Below are 21,569 nucleotides of genomic sequence, written 5' to 3'. Positions count from 1 at the left end.
CTGAATTTTTATTTTAGTTTATTAGTTTATTTTAGAAAAATGCTTTTGTTTCTTTTCTTTTTAGAACTCCTTCTGTAAGATGGGGTTATGTTGCTATGCAATTTTTACAGGTAACCTTTTTTTAACTGCCTAATATTTATTGCTTGTTTACTTATATTTATTATAATTTTATCTATTTAAATGTTGGTAAATTTATGTCAACTAGCAGCTCAAGAATGCTTTCTGTTGAAAAAAATACAAAATAATTCATCTTTTATTTTTACTTTCTATTAGGTCATTTATTTATATATTTATGTGAGAGAAAGATAGAATGAATGGGGTATGCCAGGGTCTGCTGTTGGTGCAAACAAACTCTAGATATATGGGCCACTTTGTGCATCTATCTCTAAATTAGTATGGGGAACTGAACTCAGCTATCAGACTTTGTAAGCAAGCCCTTACCTTACCTGCTGAGCCATCTCTCTAGTGGTTTTTGTTGGTTTTGATTTGGTTTGGCTTAGTTTTTCAAGGTAGGATCTTGCTCTAGCCAGGCTGACCTGGAATTTACTGTGTAATTGTATAGTCTCAGGGTGGCCTTGAACTCACAGCAATCCACCTACCTCTGCCTCCTGAGTGCTAGGATGAAAGGTGTGCACTGCTACACCCAGCTCCAGCCCCCTATTTTGAGAGAGAGAGAGAAAAAAAAAAAAAAAATTGGCCACCAGGGCCTCCAGCCACTGTAACTGAACTCCAGACATATGTGGTGCATCTGGCATACATGGGATCTGGAGAGTTGAACATGGGTCCTTAGGCGTCAAGGCAAGCACCTTAGCTGCTAAGCCATTTCTCCAGACCACAGCAGTTCTTTTTAAGTACAGTGTGAAGTACTAGTATACTAGCACAGTATAAAGATGATATTTGTTTTACCAACATAAAAAGTCGTTTCTTCAAAAACCAATTCTATTGATCATTTCAATAAGCATTTAAATTAATTCCCCCTCCCTGATTAGATGGATGAAAGTTTTATATGTGCATTTGTGGTCTGATATGCCCCATTCCTCCCTCACCCATCATCAGAATCATAAGTCCTAGAAGTTCCCATTTTAAATTTTGTTTAAATCAAATATCCAGTTATAAAATACACCTTTTGTTCAAGGCTTCATGTAGTATGGAAGACAAGTTCTTTGATTTTTTTTTGTTTTTGTTTTTGTTTTTGTTTTTTGTTTTTCGAGGTAGGGTTTTGCTCTAGCCCAGGCTTACCTGGAATTAACTGTGTAGTCTCAGGGTGGTCTTGAACTCAAGGCATCCTCCTACCTATGCCTCCCGAGTGCTAGGATTAAAGGCGTGCACTACCACGCCCAGCTTAAGTTCTTTGATCTTTTAAAAATGTCATTTGGGACATCTGTGCCGGCACATGCCAGTAAACTCAGGAGGGTGAAGCAGAAGGGGTGCGAGTTTAAGCTCTTCCTGCCTTCCTAGCCAATCATGGACTCAAAGGAAAAACAAAATGTCATTCATTAGAAGATTAAGAAAAGGCAAAAACTAGGCTTGTATAACCTTTCTGAAGGATTTTAGCACTTATGTTCCAAAGTTAAATGTAATTTATATGTAAAACATCAGGCTGGAGAAATGGTTGAATGGTTAAAGTCACTTATTTGCAAAGCCTGCTGACCTGGGCACAATTCTCTAGCACCTATGTAAAGTCAGTCACACAAAGGGGAGCATGGGTCTGGGGTTCACTTACGGTGGCAGGAGGCCTTGGTGTGTCCATTCTCTCTGTCTCTAATAAATAAATGCATATGTTTTAAAAACCATCAGTTTAAGGATGACGCATACTTCTTTTGGAGAAAGAGCATTTTCTTATCAAGCCATCATTATTTAAATTTTTTTTCTCTTCCAGGTGTTTGGTTGCCTGTTTTATGTGTACTACATCTTTGAAAGGCTCTGTGCCCCGTTATTTCGGAATATCAAACAGGAGCCCTTCAGTGCCCGTGTTCTGGTCCTGTGTGTATTTAATTCCATCTTGCCAGGTAACATGGATTCCTGTCAATTGGGTTGTTTATATGTTCAGAAGGAAAACAAAGCTGAGCACCTTTGGTTTTCTTGTTTTTTCTTTCTTCTTTCTTTTATTTATTTATTTATTTATTTATTTATTTATTTATTTATTTATTGGTTTTTCAAGGTAGGGTCTCACTCTAGTCCAGGGTGACCTGGAAGTCACCATGTAGTCTCAGGGTGGCCTCGAACTCACGGTGATCCTCCTACCTCTGTCTTCCAACGGCTGGGATTAAAGGCGTGTGCCACCATGCCTGGCTGGTTTCCTTGTTTTTTCCACAAATTTATTGTTACATCCACCCATCTTCATCCCTTTTCCATCTGGGTCAGATGTTAAGTGCCCTTCCAGCTCCAGACAATCTTCCCAGGCATCTACTGGCTTTTATTGCTTTCTCTAATAGTAAACAGTTCATATTTATTCTGTATCTTCCCTTTCACTATTCAGTTCACTCTAATCAAAGTCTCACCAGGCCAGTGAAATGTCTTTTATTGAAATCACTAGTAGCTGGGTGTGGTGACACACACCTCTAATCCCAGCACTTGTGAGGTAGGTGGATTGCCCTGAGTTCAAGGCCACCCTGAAATACATAGTCAATTTCAGGTCAGCCTATAGTAGAGCAAAATCCTACCTTGAAACAACAACAGATTAATCACTAGTAACCTCCTGGTGCTAACCCCAGCAGATGGTACAGCTCTGATCCAGTGTGACCTCCATGTAGCCTTGGATACTTGATGATGCTTTGAAATCTCATGAGCCACTGTTTGTTTATTTATTTTTCAGAAAGCCCTGTTTTTAAAAAAATTATATTTATGTATGTATTTATTTGAGAGAGAGAAAGAGGAAGACAGGGGGAGAATGGGCAGGCCTGGGCCTCCAGCCACTGCAAACAAACTCCAGACACATATGCTGCCTTGTGCATCTGGCTTATGAGGGTCCTAGGGGAATGAACCTGGGTTCTTCTTTGTAGGCAAGTGCCTTAACTGCTAAGCCATCCCTCCAGTCTATACTATTTCTTACCTGTTTGCTTTCTAGCCATATCTCCATCTCGTAACTTTAATCACGTACTTACACTTGAGCATCTACTGTGTATTCATTAATAAACACCATCTACCCTCATGAAGCAAGCACTTTATGGTTCCTTTTTTTTTTTTTTTGAGGTAGAGTCTCCCTCGGGGCCAAGCTGATCTGGAATTCACTATGCAGTCTCAGGGTGGCCTCGAACTTGTGGCAATCCTCCTCCCAAGTGCTGGGATTAAAGGCGTGTGCCACCATGCCCATCTACTTTATGGTTTCTTTGACTTACTCTTCATCTTGTCTCTAATGTTTTGCCATCATGGTCTCTCTTCCTTTGCTTTCTCAAAGGCTTCCAATACCCTTTCTTGACTGCCCCCAAGATTTCTCCAAGTGAACTGCATCTGTCCCTATAACAGAGATGTCTTCCCCTGAGTATCTTATTCACACAGCTACAGATTTCTTGATTGTATCTTAAAGCTAGTCTCAGTCTATCCCATACTGTGTCACATATGACAGACACTATAGAAATATTTAAGTGGCCATGGAAATGGATATTTTACAGAGCAGGGTAATATGTGCTATTTAAGTAGGAAAAAGGAATTACGGACTTTGTTTCATATGAAAAATGATGTTTAACTTTTTTTCTTTTCAAGGTAGGGTCTCACTCTAGCTGAGGCTGACCTGAAATTCACTATGTAGTCTTAGGGTGGCCTTGAACTCATGGCAGTCCACTTACCTCTGCCTTCTGAGTGCTGGGATTAAAGGCATGTGCTACCACACCTGGCTTGACGTTTAACATTTGAGTTTTGGAATAAGATTGGCATTTACCTTGCTGGGAAGTAGTGGGAAGCTTTGCTAGGCAGAAGGATGATATAAAGACATGGAGTGTTTTGGACTGGCAGAGTCCCATATGGCTGATGTTTACAATAAATACTGGAGTGAGAGGTACTGGCTTAAGTTTAGGTCAGATAAGTTAACCATGTGACTTAGTAACATTTTGAACTTGTTAATTTGTTTGCAATGATTATTTTGGGCACTGTAGCAGCATGATGGCCTCTAACATCTAAATATTGGTAATAATAGCTCTATAGCTGCGACAATTGGAAATGTCTCCAGAATTGTCACATATTCAATGGAGAGAGAGAGCAAAATTTTTTAAACAAGTGGTTTAGATCAACGGGTTTTGGGTGCCAATCTAAGCTGCATATCAAGGCATTTCTTTTTTTCTTTCTTTCTTTCTTCCTTTTTTTTTTTTTTTACATTTTATTCATGTATTTATTTGAGAGAGAGAGGAAAAAAAGAGGCAGAGAGATAGAATGGGCATGGCAGGGTCTCCAGCCACTGCAAACAAACTCCAGATGCATGTACCTCTTTGTGCATCCTGCTTTATGTGGGTCCTGGGGAATCAAACCTGGATCCTTTGGCTTTGCCTGCAAGCACCTTAACTGCTAAGCCATCTCTCCAGTCCTCAAGGCATTTCTTTTTTTTTTTTTTTTTTAGGATTTTTATTTTTATTTATTTATTTATTAGAGAAAGAATGAGAGAATGGGCACACCAGGGCCTCTACCACTGCAAACAAACTCCAGACGGATGCATCACCACGTGCATCTGGCTGACATGAGACCTGGAGAATCAAACCTGGGTTCTTAGGCTTTGCAGACAAGCACCTTAACTGCTAAGCCATCTCCCCAGCCTTCAAGGCATTCCCTCCCTCCCTCCCTCCCTCCCTTCCTTCCTTCCTTCCTTCCTTCCTTCCTTCCTTCCTTCCTTCCTTCCTTCCTTCCTTCCTTCCTTCCTTCTTTCCTTCCTTCCTTCCTTCCTTCCTTTCTTTCTTTTTAATGTAAAAACAAAGAGCATTTATTCTGCAGAATCATCCAGCATGCGGGGGCGACCATTCATGCAAAACAGGCGACCCTGAGAGGAGCTTGCAGGTTCTAGAAGGCATTTCATAACAACACTCTGGGCTCATCTGTTCTCAGTTAAAATCACTCAGAAATAAGTTATTTGTTTTAATCAACTTTTATTTTATATTATTTTATTCTATTTTGGTTTTTCGAGGTAATGTCTCATTCTAGCTCTAGCACAGGCTGACCTGGAATTCACTATGTAGTCTCAGGGTAGCCTTGAACTCACAGCAATCCACCTACCTCTGCCTCCTGAGTGCTGGGATTAAAGGTGTGCACCACCACACCTGGCTTTAATTAACTTTTAAAAATGTGCTACATTAAGGACTGTGTAGCACTCAAAGCAGATCTTGTTTCAAAACTCTATAACAGCAGCACATGTTGTTGCCTGTATAAAGCCTCGTGGTAATTTCTAGACTAATTTCCATGGTGCCCTATTGGCATTAGCACTACCATTGTATCCTGCTGTATAATAAGCAATCTTAGCATTTATCAACTGTTGATACAAATGTTAGTCCCTAACCACTTTTTATATGTTTTAAAACTTTGAAATTCAAGTGTACCTGCCATAACATAAAATAAACACTAGACTGAATCACAAAAAAAAAAAAAAAAAAAAAATGTGCTACATGATCTCCGGAATGGGTAAACTGGAATGGCAACTCACACTTTATGAACTCAGCCCAACTAAGCAAATGATGCTGTATTATTAATGGCTTGATAATATGAACTATTTGAAAGACTTCATATTGTCAATCTTATTTTTAGGTGTGCTGATGCTGTTCCTTTCTTTTTTTGCCTTTTTGCACTGCTGGCTCAATGCCTTTGCTGAGATGTTACGCTTTGGAGACAGAATGTTTTATAAGGTAATGTATACTTGGCCTCATCTTTTCACATTTTGTTTGGTATCCTCATTGTTAAATATCAAGCGCTGTTAGCTAATAACACCAGCTTTTTCTATTTTCTACTACATCCTCTGACTGTATTGGTGATTGTGGTAAAAAAGCATTTGTCCAGAGGATATTATGAAACCTCTTTGTTGTTCATTGGAAACTTGCTATCTAGTGCATTAAGAGTGACTTCAACAAATTTTTCTATGTAAGACTGTTGAGCAGTTAATGAAAGAAATAACTTTCCCTCTTTTATTTTAAAAAATGTATTAATTGAGGCCAGGCATGGTGGTGCATGCCTTTAATCCCAGCACTTGGGAGGCAGAGGTAGGTGGATCACTGTGAGATCGAGGCCACCCTGAGATTACATAATGAATTCCAGGTCAGCCTGGGCTAGAGTGAGACCTTACCTCGAAAAACAAACAAACAAAAAGGTATTAATTGTATTTAAAATACTCTTTCATTTTTGAAGCTAAACTTGTTCTAGACTAAAACCAGAGTGGACTGTAGTGTTCTGTAACTTATCCAGCCTCTTCAAGTTTCGTATATTGTTTTGGAAATACTCCATGTCTAACAATCCTCTCTCAAAGATGTAAGTGGGTAGGTTGCAAATCTAGGATGTCTGATTCTGTTAGTCCCATCTTAAAACTGGGAGCAAGAAATGCAGAAAGAGACCCCAGGACATGGAGATAATCACCATCTCACATCTTGATAGTTAAAGGTTGCTCTTTATGGTACCAACAATTAGCTTGTTGGCACTAACATTCAGTGACCTCTTCACTTTCTAGTTCTCCCATGCTTAGCAAGGTGGGGAAGGAGTTGACTGGATGCTGTCAAGTTGAACATGAGATTTAAATGATTCTCTGTGTTCTGTATCTTCTGTCATAACTTGTTTGATAACAAGACAAAATGAATGTAGAATTTTTATATATAGCACTTGAGTAATGAGGGATTGAATACTAATAACCAAAATAACATTTTAGATTTCTCTGGCATTAGTGTCTGATGTAACAGTTTGTCACAGTACACTGTGGGCTTATGGCATGTTCTTTGGGAATGTTCAAGGGTTTTGCTGTATGCTTTGATCCTTTATTTTTCCCCTCAGGACTGGTGGAATTCTACATCATACTCCAACTACTACAGGACCTGGAATGTGGTAGTCCATGACTGGCTCTATTACTATGCTTACAAGGACCTCCTCTGGGTAAGCAGCAAGATGTAATTGATGTTATTTAAGACCTGGAGATGCTTTTCCAGAAAGCATTAGTATTGTGCAAGCTGTAAAAAGTTTCCCCTAATTGTTTGTGAAGAAAGGGTGATTTTTTTTTTCTTTTTTGTCTGTATTCTTATGTGAAATTTACATCTAAGAACTCATATATATTGAATACTACTACATGGAAACTAGTTATGTACAGAACTAGAACTATGCCATGTTTTCCTCTGGATTTTATTCTACCTGATTATAAGGTACTAGTTCTTGGAGGCTGTGTGGAGTTGAAGTGATGCACCAATGGCAGACCATTTCTTAGGCATCTCATTGCCAATAAATAACCAAAACAAATAAAAACGCTTTTTTTCAACCATAGTAACTTACAAATATAAATGTAATTAATTATTAATGTTTTGGAGCCTGGTGCTATGGTACATGTCTGGAATCTCAACTATAATGCCGAGGTAGAAGGATCATTAGTTTGACGCCAGCCTTGAGAGAATATAAGTATGAAACAACAGAACAAAATGGAAAGTTTTGAAAATATGCCCATGTTTTTTAACATAAAGTTTTATTTATCTATTTATTTATTTTTGATTTTCGAGGTAGTGTCTCACTCTAGCCCAGGCTGACCTGGAATTTACTGTGTAGTTTCAGGGTGACCTTGAACTCATGGTGATCCTCTTACCTCTGCTTCCCGAATGCTGGAATTAAAGGTGTGTGTCACCACACCCAGCTTGAATGTAAAAGTTTTGAAAGATAACTTTTAAAAGATGCTTAGGAGTTTTTTGTTGTAGTTTTGCACTTGATAGACTACCTGACATAACTTAAATGAGAAAGGCTTTATATTGGCCCATGGTTTTAGAAGGTTCAGTCCATGGTCACTTGGCTCTGTGTTTCTGGGCCCATAGTAAGGCAGAACATCTTAGAGAAATAGTATGTGGTGAAGTGTACAGCCATACCACCTGAACGTACTGTCATCTGGTCTCAAGCTAAGCAGGAGTGGACCTGATTAGTACTTGTATGGAGAAGTATGTAGTGGAAGAGACTGTTCATTCATGAAGGATAGGAAGCAGCGAGAAGGGGAAGAAGGGCTCAGGGGACAAGATCACCATAAGACTATTCCCTCAGTGACCTACTTTTCTCAGCTGGGTTCCACTTTGTAAAGTTTGTAGAACTCCCCAAAATAGTGCCACCAGCTGGAGACCAGGCCCCCAACACTTGAACCTTTTGGGAGGGCATATTATATTCAAATTAGAGTAATGAGCATATGTGGGTTTTATGTTATTATCTTAGTAGATTTTGAACAATCCAAGGAGCAAGTTTGGAAAGTCAAATATACTTAAATAGGTATGTTGCAGTTACCTTTGCATTGCTGGGACAAAACAACTGACCAGAAGCAGCTTATGGGAGAAAAGTTGTTTATTTTGGCTTACAGTCTCAAGTGGAAGCTCCATGATGGCAGGGGAAAACTTGGCATGAGTGTGGGTTGGCTCTCACCTCTGCCACAGCAAGTGGAAATCACAGCAGGAGAGTGAGCCAACTAATACTGGCAACCTGGGGGTTAATAAACCTCAAGGTCCACCCCTAATGACATACTTTGTGTAGCAAGTCTCCACTTCCCAAATTGCCACCAGCTGGGGAACAAGCATTCAGAACACTTGAGTTTATGGGAGACATCCAATTCAAACCACCACATTCTGCTTTTGGTCCCCATAAACTGATTATTACCCATAATGTAAAAATGTAATGGATTCAGCCCAACTCTAAAAGTCTCCATAGTTTTTAATCAATCCAAATACTATTTAAACATCCCCATAGTCCAAGATGACATTGGGCATAACAAGGAAAGAATAAACCAATACAGTATCTAAAACAAACAGGACAAACATCAAATCCTGTAGCTCCAAGTCTGACATCTAACCAGTGATAAAGACACTGGAATTCCAATCCAGTCCTTCCAGCTGTATTGCTCACAGCTCAGGGAACAGTCCATCCTGAGCCAGTAGCTCTCCTTGGTGGCCCTCTCACCGTCCTGACTGGGGTCTCTGCTGTCACCCACAGGTCATTTCCATGCGCCATCAGCCCTCCACACAAGACTACAACAAACCTGCTTCACCCAGTAGCCATTTCCAAAGAACAAAACTGCATTGCAAATCCAATCACCCTATCTTTCCTGCATTTGTTATGCCCCATAGTACCAGGTGGACTATGAAACATGTTAATCCATTGGGAATAAAGGTGACTTTGAATACCAGGTCACTCCTTCAGCATTCAGGCTCCCTGTTTTTGTGGGTTTTATTTTTTTTTTTTTTGAGGTAGGGTCTTACTCTGGTTCAGTCATTAACCTGGAATTTACTATGTAGTCTCAGGCTGGTCTGGAACTCACATCGATCTTCCTTACTTGCCTTCCCTAGGGCTGGGATTAAAAAAAGACATACTCTACCATGTCAAGCAGCCCCCCCCTTTTAAAAAAGTCAGCATTCTTTCTGCTGTCCTAGTGCAAAACAGGTGGCCCAATCTCAATAGTTTTAATGTGTCAAAGAATTGTAGCTGAATGGCCAACAGTTTTGGCCCAAAGATTTTATTTCTTTCTGTATCATATCCTGCTCATACCAGTCCATTTCTATGTAACACAACCCTGCATAAGTTCTCCGGGCACAGGAAGTTGCAATAAGCTTCTGACACAAATTGCCTCTAGTCCAGTCTGGACAAAGCTTTTTCTTCCCCTCATAAGTCAAGCCAGCACAGTCCATTGTTCTTTTTGCATGTAGGTATCTCAAACTCTGACCAGAATGGTCTGTCAACTCTGACCAGAATGGTCTGTCAACTCTGACTTCAGCATTGCAAGGCAATTTTCAGACCAAGGTTTCAAATCCTCCCATATTCCTCCCACAAGTCAGTTCCAAAAAGCCAAAAACCACACAGGTTTCTAGCAGCAATGACCCCACTTCTTGTTACCAGCTTTCTGTTGTTGCTAGCTGGAGTTCAAACATTCAGAACACACGAGTTTATGGGGGACAAAGTACCTTTAGCATGTGATAATTTAATTTTATCTAATTCATGCTTACTTAAAATTGTTTCTAAATACCCTTTATATTTTCTTTGTGTCTTAGTTTTTCTCGAAGAGGTTCAAATCTGCCGCCATGTTGGCTGTGTTTGCTTTGTCAGCTGTAGTGCATGAATATGCCCTGGCTGTCTGCTTGAGCTATTTCTACCCAGTGCTCTTCGTGCTCTTCATGTTCTTTGGAAGTAAGTGTTTGGGCATACTATTGGCATTACACTGCAGGAGAAAATTAGAAAGGAATTATGAAGTCAATGTAGAAAAGGTAGGTGGAAATACTGTTTCAGTTTATCAGTGGTCAGAATGTTGATTTTGAATTATCTACAGCTCTGCCCCAAGGTGCTTAGACACTGAAGTGCGGAGAGGAACTAGGCAGATTCTCGAGCATCACTGATACACTACTGTGGCCATAGACCATGAATGCTATTTTTGTGAGCAGCTTCCCTGCTGAAACATTGTCAGCATGCACTCCTGAAAATGGGCCAGATTTTGAGTATAGGGAGAGTATAGGAGTATAGGGAGAAGGAAAAATCAGAATAAAAATAATTCCATGAAATGTATTTTTACTTGCTGTGAGTACTATTGATCTACTGTTAATTTCTGATTTAACAAGTTTAACATTGAAGCTTCAGTTCTATTTATGAAAGGAATGACCAGGATTAAGCACGTGTATGACTGGCTGAGGCTCACTGATGATGAGATAGTAACAGAGGATATGTAAGGCCTCTTGTCTGCTAATGGATTATGTTTTGATAACTGTTTATTTTGTTTTTTTTCCAACTTCAGTGGCCTTTAACTTCATTGTCAATGATAGTCGGAAAAGGCCAATTTGGAACATTATGGTATGGGCTTCCCTTTTCTTGGGCCATGGAGTCATTCTGTGCTTCTATTCTCAAGAGTGGTATGCACGTCAGCACTGTCCTCTGAAAAATGTGAGTTTAAAATCCTGCTTGAATGGGCAATGTGAGGGAGATGAATACTAGAGAAGGTTAGGGTGGATTTGTTAAAACAGAATTAGAAAATAGAAACAGTAGTTTATTATTCAGTCTTGCTGTGAAATTCTTGAGAGTTCTCATTTCTTTGGTTTTATTCATTGAATGCTGCTGATTCTTGTTTTTTTTTTTCTTCTTAATCATCTTCTTTTTGCCCCCCCCCCACCCTGCCTCTTTGCCCTCCTATGGTTTTCTTCTTTATCTGTAGGCATTCTCTAGGGTTTTGTCAACCACATGTATGTCTTTACCACCAAAACATGTACATTTTTTACATCTTTTTTCCCTCAAAGTGATATGCTCTTGTAAAAATGTTACATAATACTATGAGCCCAAGATACCATTTCTCTTGATCCTTACTTTTTTTGTTTTGTTATTTTCTCTTTTTTCTGTAATTATGTTTAGTTTTATTTATTCTTAGGGCTTTGTTAGCTATAGGTGGATAACTCATCTATATTTGTAGGGTGGGGATAGGTTACCTCTGGATATTTTAACTGTATATTTCTTTTTTTTATTTTTTAAATATTTTATTTGTTTATTTGAGGGGGGGAAGAGGCAGATCGAGAGAAAGAGAGAATGGGTGCACCAGGGCCTCTAGCCACTGTAAACAAACTCCAGGTGCATGTGCCCCCTTGTGCATCTGGATAATGTGGGGACCTGAAGAATTGAACTGGGGTTCTTTGGCTTCACAAGCAAATGCCTTAACTGCCAAGCCATTTCCCCAGCCTCTCTTTCAGTGTTTAGACCTGCAATGTTAAATTCTTGCTACCAATTCTCAGAAACTCAATTAAATTAACTGTATATTTCTTTTAAAAATATTTTTATTTATTTATTTGCAAGCAGAGAGAAAGAAGGAAGAAGGGGGAGGGAGAAAGAGAGAAAGAGAAATGGGCCCACCAGGGCCTCCTGCCACTGCAAATGAACTCCAGATGCATGTACCACTTTGTGTATATGGCTTTATGTGGGTACTTGGGAGTTGAACCTGGGCTGTCAGGCTTTGCAAGCAAGCACCTTTAACCAGTGAGCCATCTCTCCAGCCCCTGTAGCTGAAGGCATCTAAGTCAAGTTAAAATCCCTTCCAGTGTTTCGCCTTTAGCTTTTATTTCTCCTTCCTTATTTCCATTTGATCTTTTATGTGTGTCTGATGTAAGCTGTTGACTCTGGGTGCCATCTTAGAGTTCCACAGTGGATCTTGTTCTCTTCCAAATCCAATTTCCATGCTGCATCTTCCATGCAACTTCAACTTCTCCCATTTTTCTGGTTTATGAATGTGAATAGTACTTTACCTGCTCCTCCTTTAAGTAGTTCACTAATTTAAGCAGAGTATGGTGCCTCATGCCTTTATCCCAGCATTCTGGGCTACAGAGTGGTTTCTAGGTCAGCCTGGGCTAGAGTGAGCTCCTGCCTCAAAAAACAGCAAATGAAGATATTAAATAGCTCAATAGTTCAAAGCCTTCTTAACATCCTTAACCTACCACCAGATTTTAGGCTAAAATAGGGTTGTCTTAAAATAATACGGCAAGATGCTAAAAATGCAATATTTATTTGGAATTTGGTCAGCAGTCCATACAATTGTGTGAAATTTGCTCAAGTACAGAAACTTCATGTGAAGCTTCTTAATTGATAAATTTATGTTGTAGACCAGAGATATCAACATCTTTTGAGTTAATGAGCTTCTCATAGTTTAATGGTCACTGAAATGCTGGGAGGAAATTTTGAGATGTACAATATATAGTATAAAACCCCTGCCTTACCCTCAGGTGCACAAATAACTTATTCCATGTATTTTTCCCCTCATCATAGCCTACATTTCTGGATTATGTCCGGCCTCGTTCCTGGACTTGCCGCTATGTTTTTTAGAAGTGTGGACTTTGTTCTCTTCCTTGCCTCGGAAGATTTGATATCCCGCCAGATTTGGAGACAGCTGGTTCCAGTGAGGTTGTCTGTGGTACCTGGATGACTCTTGCCTTTCCAGATGGCTCACTCCGTTCCTAGCTCACCTGAAGCTGAGCTGCCAGAAAGTCACTTAGCTGGTTTTTGTTTTGTTTCCTTTGTGGGAGAAGATTGAGTAAGAGCTGAGGTAATGGTCAATTTTGGTTGGGTCACCTCAGCTCCAGCCTTGATAATTATCTTTTTTGTCCTTAATTCCATCCAGTCAGAGACTTAATATATTTTCTTGGCCATTGAATTAGCCAAAACTTTTATGAAGAACTCCTTTAAGTACCTCTGGTTTAGAACTTTTTTATGCACACTATTGAAAGATGCTATTTAAATATGCAATTGGAAAAGAAAGAAAGAATATGAAGTAATTTTGCTGTTTCTGGTAGAAAGCAGAAAAATATGTCCTTTCCAAAGATGATCTGTTTCTGCACTCTGCTTTGTATTTTTTGTAGTTGATATTTTGTTTCGCTGTGGTGCCGGGGATGGACCCCAGAGCCTCGTTCTGTGGCGGTGCTCTTCCACTGAGCCACACCCATCCCCAGCCACTACGTTGTAGTTTCTCAAAAGTTTACTTCTGCTCAAGTTGTTTATTAACTGCCTTTTACCTTGAATTCTCGAGTTATGCCACTAATAATATATATTGAGGGATCATAAGTAGAAAGAGAAAAATGAAAACATTTCCTCTTAGAACTCCAACTCCATATGTAATTTTTAAAATATTTTCTGAGCCAGTCATGTGTTTTTAATTATTCTGTCATAGAAGTTACATGGAAGAATATTTGTCCCGAGGCAGGGTCTTGTAATGTAGCCTAAGCTGGCCTTGAACTTGCTATATAGCCATGCTGGCCTCGAACATGTGATATTCCTCTTCCAATCTCCTAGGTGCTAGGGTTCTAGGAATGTACCACCACACCTGGCTAAATTGTTTTTTTAACTTTAAGGTTATAACTGCTTTGAAGCTATTTAGAAGTATTCTTGGTGCCATTATAATTTTGTCTAATAAATATTGACTTACTTTGTTATTTTGCAGACTAGTGAGTCTATAATGTAAATAAATATTAATCACCTCCATTGATACTAATGTGATCAGTAAGAACCCAGAAGCTGGCTTCTGAAGCATCTTCTCAATTGCTGTACTTTTAACAGTATATTTATAAATGAAATAAATTAATATGTGGTCATTTTCAAGGACATGTACTCTTATGTGAAATTTCCAGGTTTTAAGATGCCCATTCCTAATGTAGTATGGTGTGTAGGAATCACTTTATGTAATGAGATATAGCTATGATTGCACATTGGAAGGGATATCAGAGACCATGCAGCTCAATCTTCTTCCAAAAGACATAAGACTTATGAATTATTCAAATGACTTTTTACATGCCACAGCCACTTTAGAGCCTTTCTTGGTGCTCTGGTACCTAGCCGACAGCTCTGGGAAGTCTTTTCAGAGTTGTCTTCTAGTCAATTTGGGTCTTACAAAAGGATAATGTAGATTTTTTCTTTCTTTCTTTTCCTTTTCTTTTTCTTTTTTCCCTTTCCCTTCCCTTCCCTTTCTTCCCCTCCCCTCCCTTCCCTTCCTTCTCCCCTCCCCTCCCTTCCTATCCCTTCCCCTCCCCTTCCCTCGCTTCCCCTCTCCTCTTCTCTTTTGAGGTAGGGCCTAACTCTAGCCCAAGCTGACCTGGGATTCACTATGTAGTCTCAAGGAGGCATCAGACTCATGGTGATCCTCCTACCTCTGCTTCCTGAGTGCTGGGATTAAAGGCGTGCGCCACCACATCTGGCTAGAGTTTCTTAGGAATCACCCGTAATTTGGACGACATGTCTGCAGCACAATCACCATTTTTATCCACCAAACCTTTGAACCAGATGGCCTGAGGCAGTTTTCAAACATCAGCTACATCTTCAGCAGACATGGGTTCTTTCTGTTCCTAAGAAGTAATGTTCACGCAGCAGTGTTGCCATGGAACCAATTTAACAAGGCTGCTGTAATAAAGCCTGTAAGTTCTAGCATATTTCTTAAAAGTTTTAAATGAGCCAATCACCTCAATTTATAACTACATTTTATATATAACAAGGGAACACATTGGTCTAAAATTTGGTTATAAATAAGCCAGTCTTTTCAAGCAAGAGTATGGAATTCATAGGTGTACATTCTGCTAAGTACTGTAAATGTGCGTCCTCATGTGAAGACCTTGTTCTGTAGCACTTCTGGAGACTTTATGTGCTGGCTGTTTTTTGTTTTGTTTTGTTTTGTTTTGTTTTGTTTTTTTGTTTTTGTTTTGTTTTGTTTTTGTTGCTTGTTTTTAAGAGTCTGGCTCTGCAGCTCTGGCTGGCCTAGAATTCACTATATAACCCAGACATGTCTGGAACTAGTGAGTTTCCTGCCTCAGCCTTTCCATTGCTGGCTTTACAATCACTATGCCTGGGAAGGCACTTTTTCTAATGCTGTGTCCTATTCCCTTTTATTAGTTTGTTTGTTTTTTTTTCTGCCCAGGATTTTAAATGATAATCAGTGGTGCCATGCAGGACTACCAACTGCTTCAAATGTTAAGACTGTCCTAAGACAACTCAAAAGATGGTAACACTTAAGGAAATGGCCACATTTTGTGAAAGAAGACTGGTTTGACAACTATGATCATATTTCTAGATAGCTACTTTTTAACTAAAGGTCTTTTATTTATCTAAACCCACACCTGTGCTCTTTAAAAAAATAAAAACTAAAACTTCCTGCAATGTGTTCCAGGAGTATTCCTTTTTGTAATTTTTTATTTTTTTTTATTTTTGAGGTATGATTTCACTCTAGCCTAGACTGACCTGGAACTCACTCTGTAGTCCCAGGCTGGCTTTGAACTCATGGCATTCCTCCTACCTCTGCCTACCTAGTGCTGGAATTAAAGGCATGCACCACCATACCCAGCCATTTATTTTTCTGATGGGATAGAAATTATTTGTTATACAATAGTACCTTTTTCCTTTTGCAAAGTAATGGGTTTAATATTTGTTTATTGGGAAAAATGTTGATAATCATAGTTTGTGATTATATAAAAAAACTTTCACTTCCTATTTAGGTAGGTTTCTAATTTGGTCTTTTATTACCTCTGTGTGTGGGATAAATTGTGTGATATGCTTTTATTCTGAGTCTTTTAATCTCAATCCTAGATAATGAAAGGAAGAGTTTGGTTCTTGTTTGTGGAAGAATAATGCCAAGGAGATATTGCTTGCTTCATGTTAGATTTTAGTTAGGAAATTGCCCTAAACTGGGTGTGGTGGCACATCACATGCCTTGTGGGGATTATGGTCATCTTTGGCTGTACAGCAATTTTGAGGGCAGCCTGAGATACATGTGACCTTTTCTTCAAAAAAAAAAAGAGAGAGAGAGAGAGAGAGAAATTTGAGTCTGCATTTAACCTGTCAGTAACTACAACAATACTTAGAAGCTAAAGAAGTGGGAGAATTAATAACAAGGGTGATCTTGGCAGGTTAAAAAAGAATAGTGTAAAAAGCTGGGCATGGTAGTGTACACCTTTAACCCCAGCACTCTGGAGGCAGAGGTAGGTGAGTTCAAGGCCACCCTGAGATAACATAATGAATTCCAGGTCAGCCTGGGCTAGAGTGAGACCCTACCTGCAAAAACCAAAATAAATAAATAAATAATAAAGGGCAGTGTATATATAGTGTATGTTTTCCCACAGATTGTGTTTTAGAGCAAATTCATTTAGTACAAACAACTAGTTTTAAATTTGTTCTTAACTGAAAAGTTGAATCTTATAGACAACAGGCCATTGCATGTTTGAAAATTACTCAGTTGGTATACATAGCCTAAGATGGGATTTATTAGTCATTGAGAGATCTCTTCTACAAAAAATTTTTGAGGAATTTGAGGAAAGTCCAATTGTTTCATGTTAATGCAGGTAAATTAATGTAACTGGAGTACCAAGGTGCCTGATAGAGTGCAGCAGTTCATACTTGTAGTTATGGAGTCACTTTTAAAAATGAGCTGTTACACTTAAGGCCAACACATAAAACGGATAGAGGATAGCTATTTAATGTGAAACAGGGCCTTACAGCTCTTCTCAGATGGTACATTTATTCTCTACTGCCCCAGAATTCCCAACCTGAGAACCTATGGTAAAATGAATAAAGCCTGGGCTTTTGGTTGAGACAGGTCAGTGTTTTTTGGCAGGGTTGCCTAATTTATCAGAGCTACAGAGCTTTCCTCCTGTGTAAAGTGGAAATGGTTACTACCTCATGGGGTTGTTGCAAAGCACCAGCCCTGGCAGAAATACAACCCTATTATCTTTTCACCCTTCATCATCCTTGAGACCTAAATCCCACTTGGCGTCCTTTTAAAATGTGAATGCTTCAAATGCTACACATTCCTCAAAATTCTTTTTGTTCAGCAGACCCTCAGCGAGGTGAATCAGCTGGTTCCATAATAGCCACTCCCACCGCACCACCTACCTGTGTTTTGTTTGTTTGTTTGTTTTGTTCCATTCTTTGTTTGCTTTGAGGTAGAGTCTCTGGGCTGGGCTGGAACTCATAATGTAACCTAGGCTGCCATTCCTTCTGCCTTCTAATGCTGGGATTGCAGGCATGAGCCACCATGCCTGACTTACCTGGTCATTTAAAACAAGTTAAGACATTCACTCATGTTTCTGTCTTTCCACAGTTTCTTTCAGGTTTATTGTGTGCCATTAGAGTGGGGTGGCAATCTTCTAAACGCCATCACTCTTATGTAGGTGTTTAGGTCAAGTGTTTAATTCTAGTGTGCTTATTGTACAGCTAAGTTTAGAACTTATAGAGTGGAAGGGCACTGATGAGCGTTTATTTCTGCTGTGTAAAGAATTCTTTATAGTCTTGGAAGGCAGAATAAAAATTGTTTCTTTTGGGCTGGAGAGATGGCTTAGTGGTTAAGGCACTTGCCTGCGAAGCCCAAGAATCCAGGTTTGATTTTCCAGATCCCAGATGTACAAGGTGGCGCTCGTTTCCAGTGGCTAGAGGGCCTGGTGTGCCCATTCTCTCTCCCTTTCTCTCTCTCTCTCTCTCTCTCTCTGTCTGTCTCTAATAAATAAATAAAATAAAAATAAATCTTAAAAAAGTTTTTTTTAGTACTAAGGATTAAACCTAGACATGCTTTCCACTACCAAACTCTACCTTGATTCCTAGAATAAATTTCTTAATGGAAGACAGCTACATATTTTTGTTAAGTTTTTAATGCCTTGTTTACTCATCTTAGGCAAAATTTCATGTGATTTATTTGATGCTATATATATATCTACATACACTGGAGGCAACATTTGTCATAGACATTGTTTTTGCATCTAGGTTTTTATGACTCTGAAATTGAAGGAACAAAGACATGTTTTGAGGAATGCTGAGTAAATGCTGTTAGTGAAATTTATAATAAGAATTTGATTAGTTTTTAACATCACTGAAGTTTATGTCAGGTTATCCAGTATTTAGGCCCTTCGTTGAAATAAAATGTTACATATCATCCCAGTTTATTTACAGGATAAACAGAGATTGGAGCTCTTCATTTAATTTAATTCATTTAATGTCCAGCTTAGACATTAGTAGATAACAACAATAATAGTTAAGTTTTGGGTTTGCAGGAAAGCTCTATAGTGCTTCGTTAGTGAAATTTTTGTTTATTTTTTTTCCTGTAAAATATAACTTTTCAGTGTGAGGAACTTAGAATGGACTGTTTTCAGAGCTGATACTGTTTCTTTTGTTTTTGTTTTTGATCTTAAATGTAAACCTGTTGCAGTGTCCCTTTCCCCCTAAATGTTCACCCTGTTTTTACATTCTGCATTCATACTTCTGCCTGAACATGCCCTTCCCAGTGGAGTGCTGAGTATCAGGTGCTGTGACGTGCTGTGGTGCTGTCGTCTTGCCGAAGAGGAAGCTGTACTTTACAAGGGCCGTTGAAACAGGCAGTTCATGTACCTGGTCATTTAGAGGGACCGTTGGAGTCCCGTGTGCCAATTCTTGAGTGTGGAGAGAGCTGAGCTCCTAGTCATGGCCCCGCCATTTGGACCCACGCCACAGCGTCCTGTGTTTGCTTGTCCCCATCTGTGCACAGACGTGGACTGCGAGCATCAGGACACAGAAATCTGAAGTTGTTTTTAAAGGGTTTTCTTTTTTTAAATAATAATTAAACATGCTTTTTTGAATTGCCTTATTTACCTTTTTCCAGAATTTCTCTTAGCCCCTTCCCTGACTATCTTTGTTAATCACTGGTATGATGAATTTGTTCAATATGCATTGTATTAGTATTCTTCTAACACTTTCTTAAATTTTATGTGCATATGCAAGATGACAAAATACATATATGTGAAGAACATGGTAAATAAATATATTTGAAAAAACCTAATCTCTTTTTTAAATTTTATTTTTCTATTTTTATTATTTATATGTGTGGATGTTTGTGTAGGGGTCGGTCGTGCATGCCTGGCATGGGTGTAGAGGTCAGAGGACAACTTCAGGGCATTTCTCCTTCTACCCTATTTAAAAAAAATATTTTGTTTACTTATTTGACAGAAAAAGAGGGGAAGAGAGAAAGAGAGAATGGGCATGTCAGGGCCTCCAGCCACTGCACATGAACTCCAGATGTGTGCACCCCCTTGTGCATCTAGCTAACGTGGGTCCTGGGGAATCAAACCTGGGTCTTTCAGTTTAGTTTTGTAAGCAAGCACTTTAACTGCTAAGTCATTCCTCCAGCCCCCACCCTTTTAAGAAAACTTATTTTTATTTATTTGAGAGTGACGGAAAGAGAGAGAAAATAGGTGTGCCAGGGCCTCCAGCCAGTGCAAACAAACTCTAGACACATGCGCCCCCCCCCTTGTGCATCTGGCTATCGTGGGTCCTGGGGAATCGAGCTTTGAACCAGGTTCCTTAGGCTTCACAGGCAAGCGCTTAACTGCTAAGCCATCTCTCCAGCCCTCCTTCCATCTTTTTTTTTCCTCTCCTGGTGCTGAGGACCAATCCCAGGGCCTTGCACTTGCTAGGCCAGCTCTCATCCACTGAGCTAAATCCCCAACCCCTCTTTCCATCTGTTGAGACAGGGTCTCTTGCCACTGCTGCTTAGGAGCTTATGGATTCACCTCCTATTGCAGTAGGCTTGTTGGGATTACAGATGCTTGTGCTGCCTTGAATTCACATCATTAGGTTTGCAAGCAACTGCCACTAACCACTAACTCATCCCCAGTTCGTTTGTTCGTTCGTTCCTTCCTTCCTTCCTTCCTTTTTTTCTTTCTATCTTTCTATCTTTGAGAGAGAATAAGAATTGGGTATGCCACAGCCTTCTGCTATTGCAAACAGACTCCAGATGAATGTGTCACTTTGTGTTTCTAGCTTAAAACAAACAAGCAAAAAAAAACTTATTTACCCATTTGAGAGACACAGAAAGAGAAAGAGAGGAGTATGGGTACACCAGGACCTCCTGCCACTGCAAATTAACTAAACATATGTGCCATTTTGTGTATCTGGCTTTATGTGAGTACTGGGGAGTCAAACCCAGGCCATCAGGCTTTGCAAGCAAGTGCCTGTAACCACTGCACATTTCTCTAGCTCTCTCTTATTATTTTGGTTTTTCGAGGTAGGGTCTCACTCTAGCTCTGGCTGATCTGGAATTCACTGTGTAGTCTCAGGGTGTCCTTGAATTCAAGGCGATCCTCCTACCTCTGCCTCCTGAGTGATGGGATTGAAAGCGTGTGCCACCATGTCTGGCTCGCTTCCTCTTTTCTTAAACACATTTATTCAGCATCTTTCCTTTATTATTTTTATTTTATTTTATTTTTTGGTTTTTCAAGGTAGGGATTCACTCCAACCCAGGCTGACCTGGAATTCACTGTGTAATCTCAGGGTAGCCACATACTCAGGGCTGTCCACCTACCTCTGCCTTCCTAGTGCTTGGATTAAAAGCATGTGCCACTATACCCAGCCAGCATCTTTTTTATGAGAGAGAAAAAGTGGCACACCAGGGCCTCCAGCCACTGCAATTGAACTCCAGATGCATGTACTACCTTGTGTGCATGCATGACATTGTGCGTGCATCACCTTGTGCATCTGGCTTATTTGGGATCTGGGGAGTTGAATATGGGTCCTTAGGCTTCATAGATAAGTGCCTTAACTGCTAAGCCATATCTCCAGCCCTTATTCAGCATCTTAATTAAACTACTATATTTAGCAGTCATAAGCATGGGTGGAGGGACATTTATATTAAAACTCTGTCTTAGAATGTTTTATACTTTCCATAGAACAGAAGCTAAGTTGTTATACACTTAGTCACAAATACAGTCCTTAAGGTATTTTGACCATATACAGGAGTTTTGTCTAAAACATCTTTGGTGCAAGTGACCTGTGTGCCCACTGAGCTCACAGACCTGTTGGAAGCTGTAGCTTCCATAGCTCTTCTCTGGCTCTCTCTTTCCCACTAAGCTTTGTTTCCCGGCAGTGATGAGAACCTTGCACTACCACAGCTATTGCTGCTGCTAGAACTGCCATAGCCACCTTGGTTTTGT

General features: G+C 39.6%; 1 protein-coding gene across 1 annotated transcript in view; it reads left to right on the top strand.

Moving 5' to 3' along the window:
* Soat1 (sterol O-acyltransferase 1) overlaps positions 1-14,238 on the top strand; it is a 70,288-nt gene extending 56,050 nt beyond the window's left edge. Inside the window, exons 10-16 of the mRNA XM_045137049.1 lie at positions 65-110; positions 1,880-2,009; positions 5,722-5,819; positions 6,949-7,047; positions 10,170-10,305; positions 10,904-11,049; positions 12,910-14,238. Of these exons, the coding sequence (XP_044992984.1) occupies positions 65-110; positions 1,880-2,009; positions 5,722-5,819; positions 6,949-7,047; positions 10,170-10,305; positions 10,904-11,049; positions 12,910-12,966 (712 nt within the window). The 3' untranslated portion in view covers positions 12,967-14,238. The remainder of the gene's footprint in view (positions 1-64; positions 111-1,879; positions 2,010-5,721; positions 5,820-6,948; positions 7,048-10,169; positions 10,306-10,903; positions 11,050-12,909) is intronic.
* The last annotated feature ends 7,331 nt before the right edge of the window (positions 14,239-21,569 follow it).

This window comes from Jaculus jaculus, chromosome 1, assembly GCF_020740685.1.
Source record: "Jaculus jaculus isolate mJacJac1 chromosome 1, mJacJac1.mat.Y.cur, whole genome shotgun sequence".
Classification (NCBI taxonomy): Eukaryota; Metazoa; Chordata; class Mammalia; order Rodentia; family Dipodidae; genus Jaculus; species Jaculus jaculus.
This window is presented reverse-complemented; position numbering and strand designations above follow the sequence as displayed.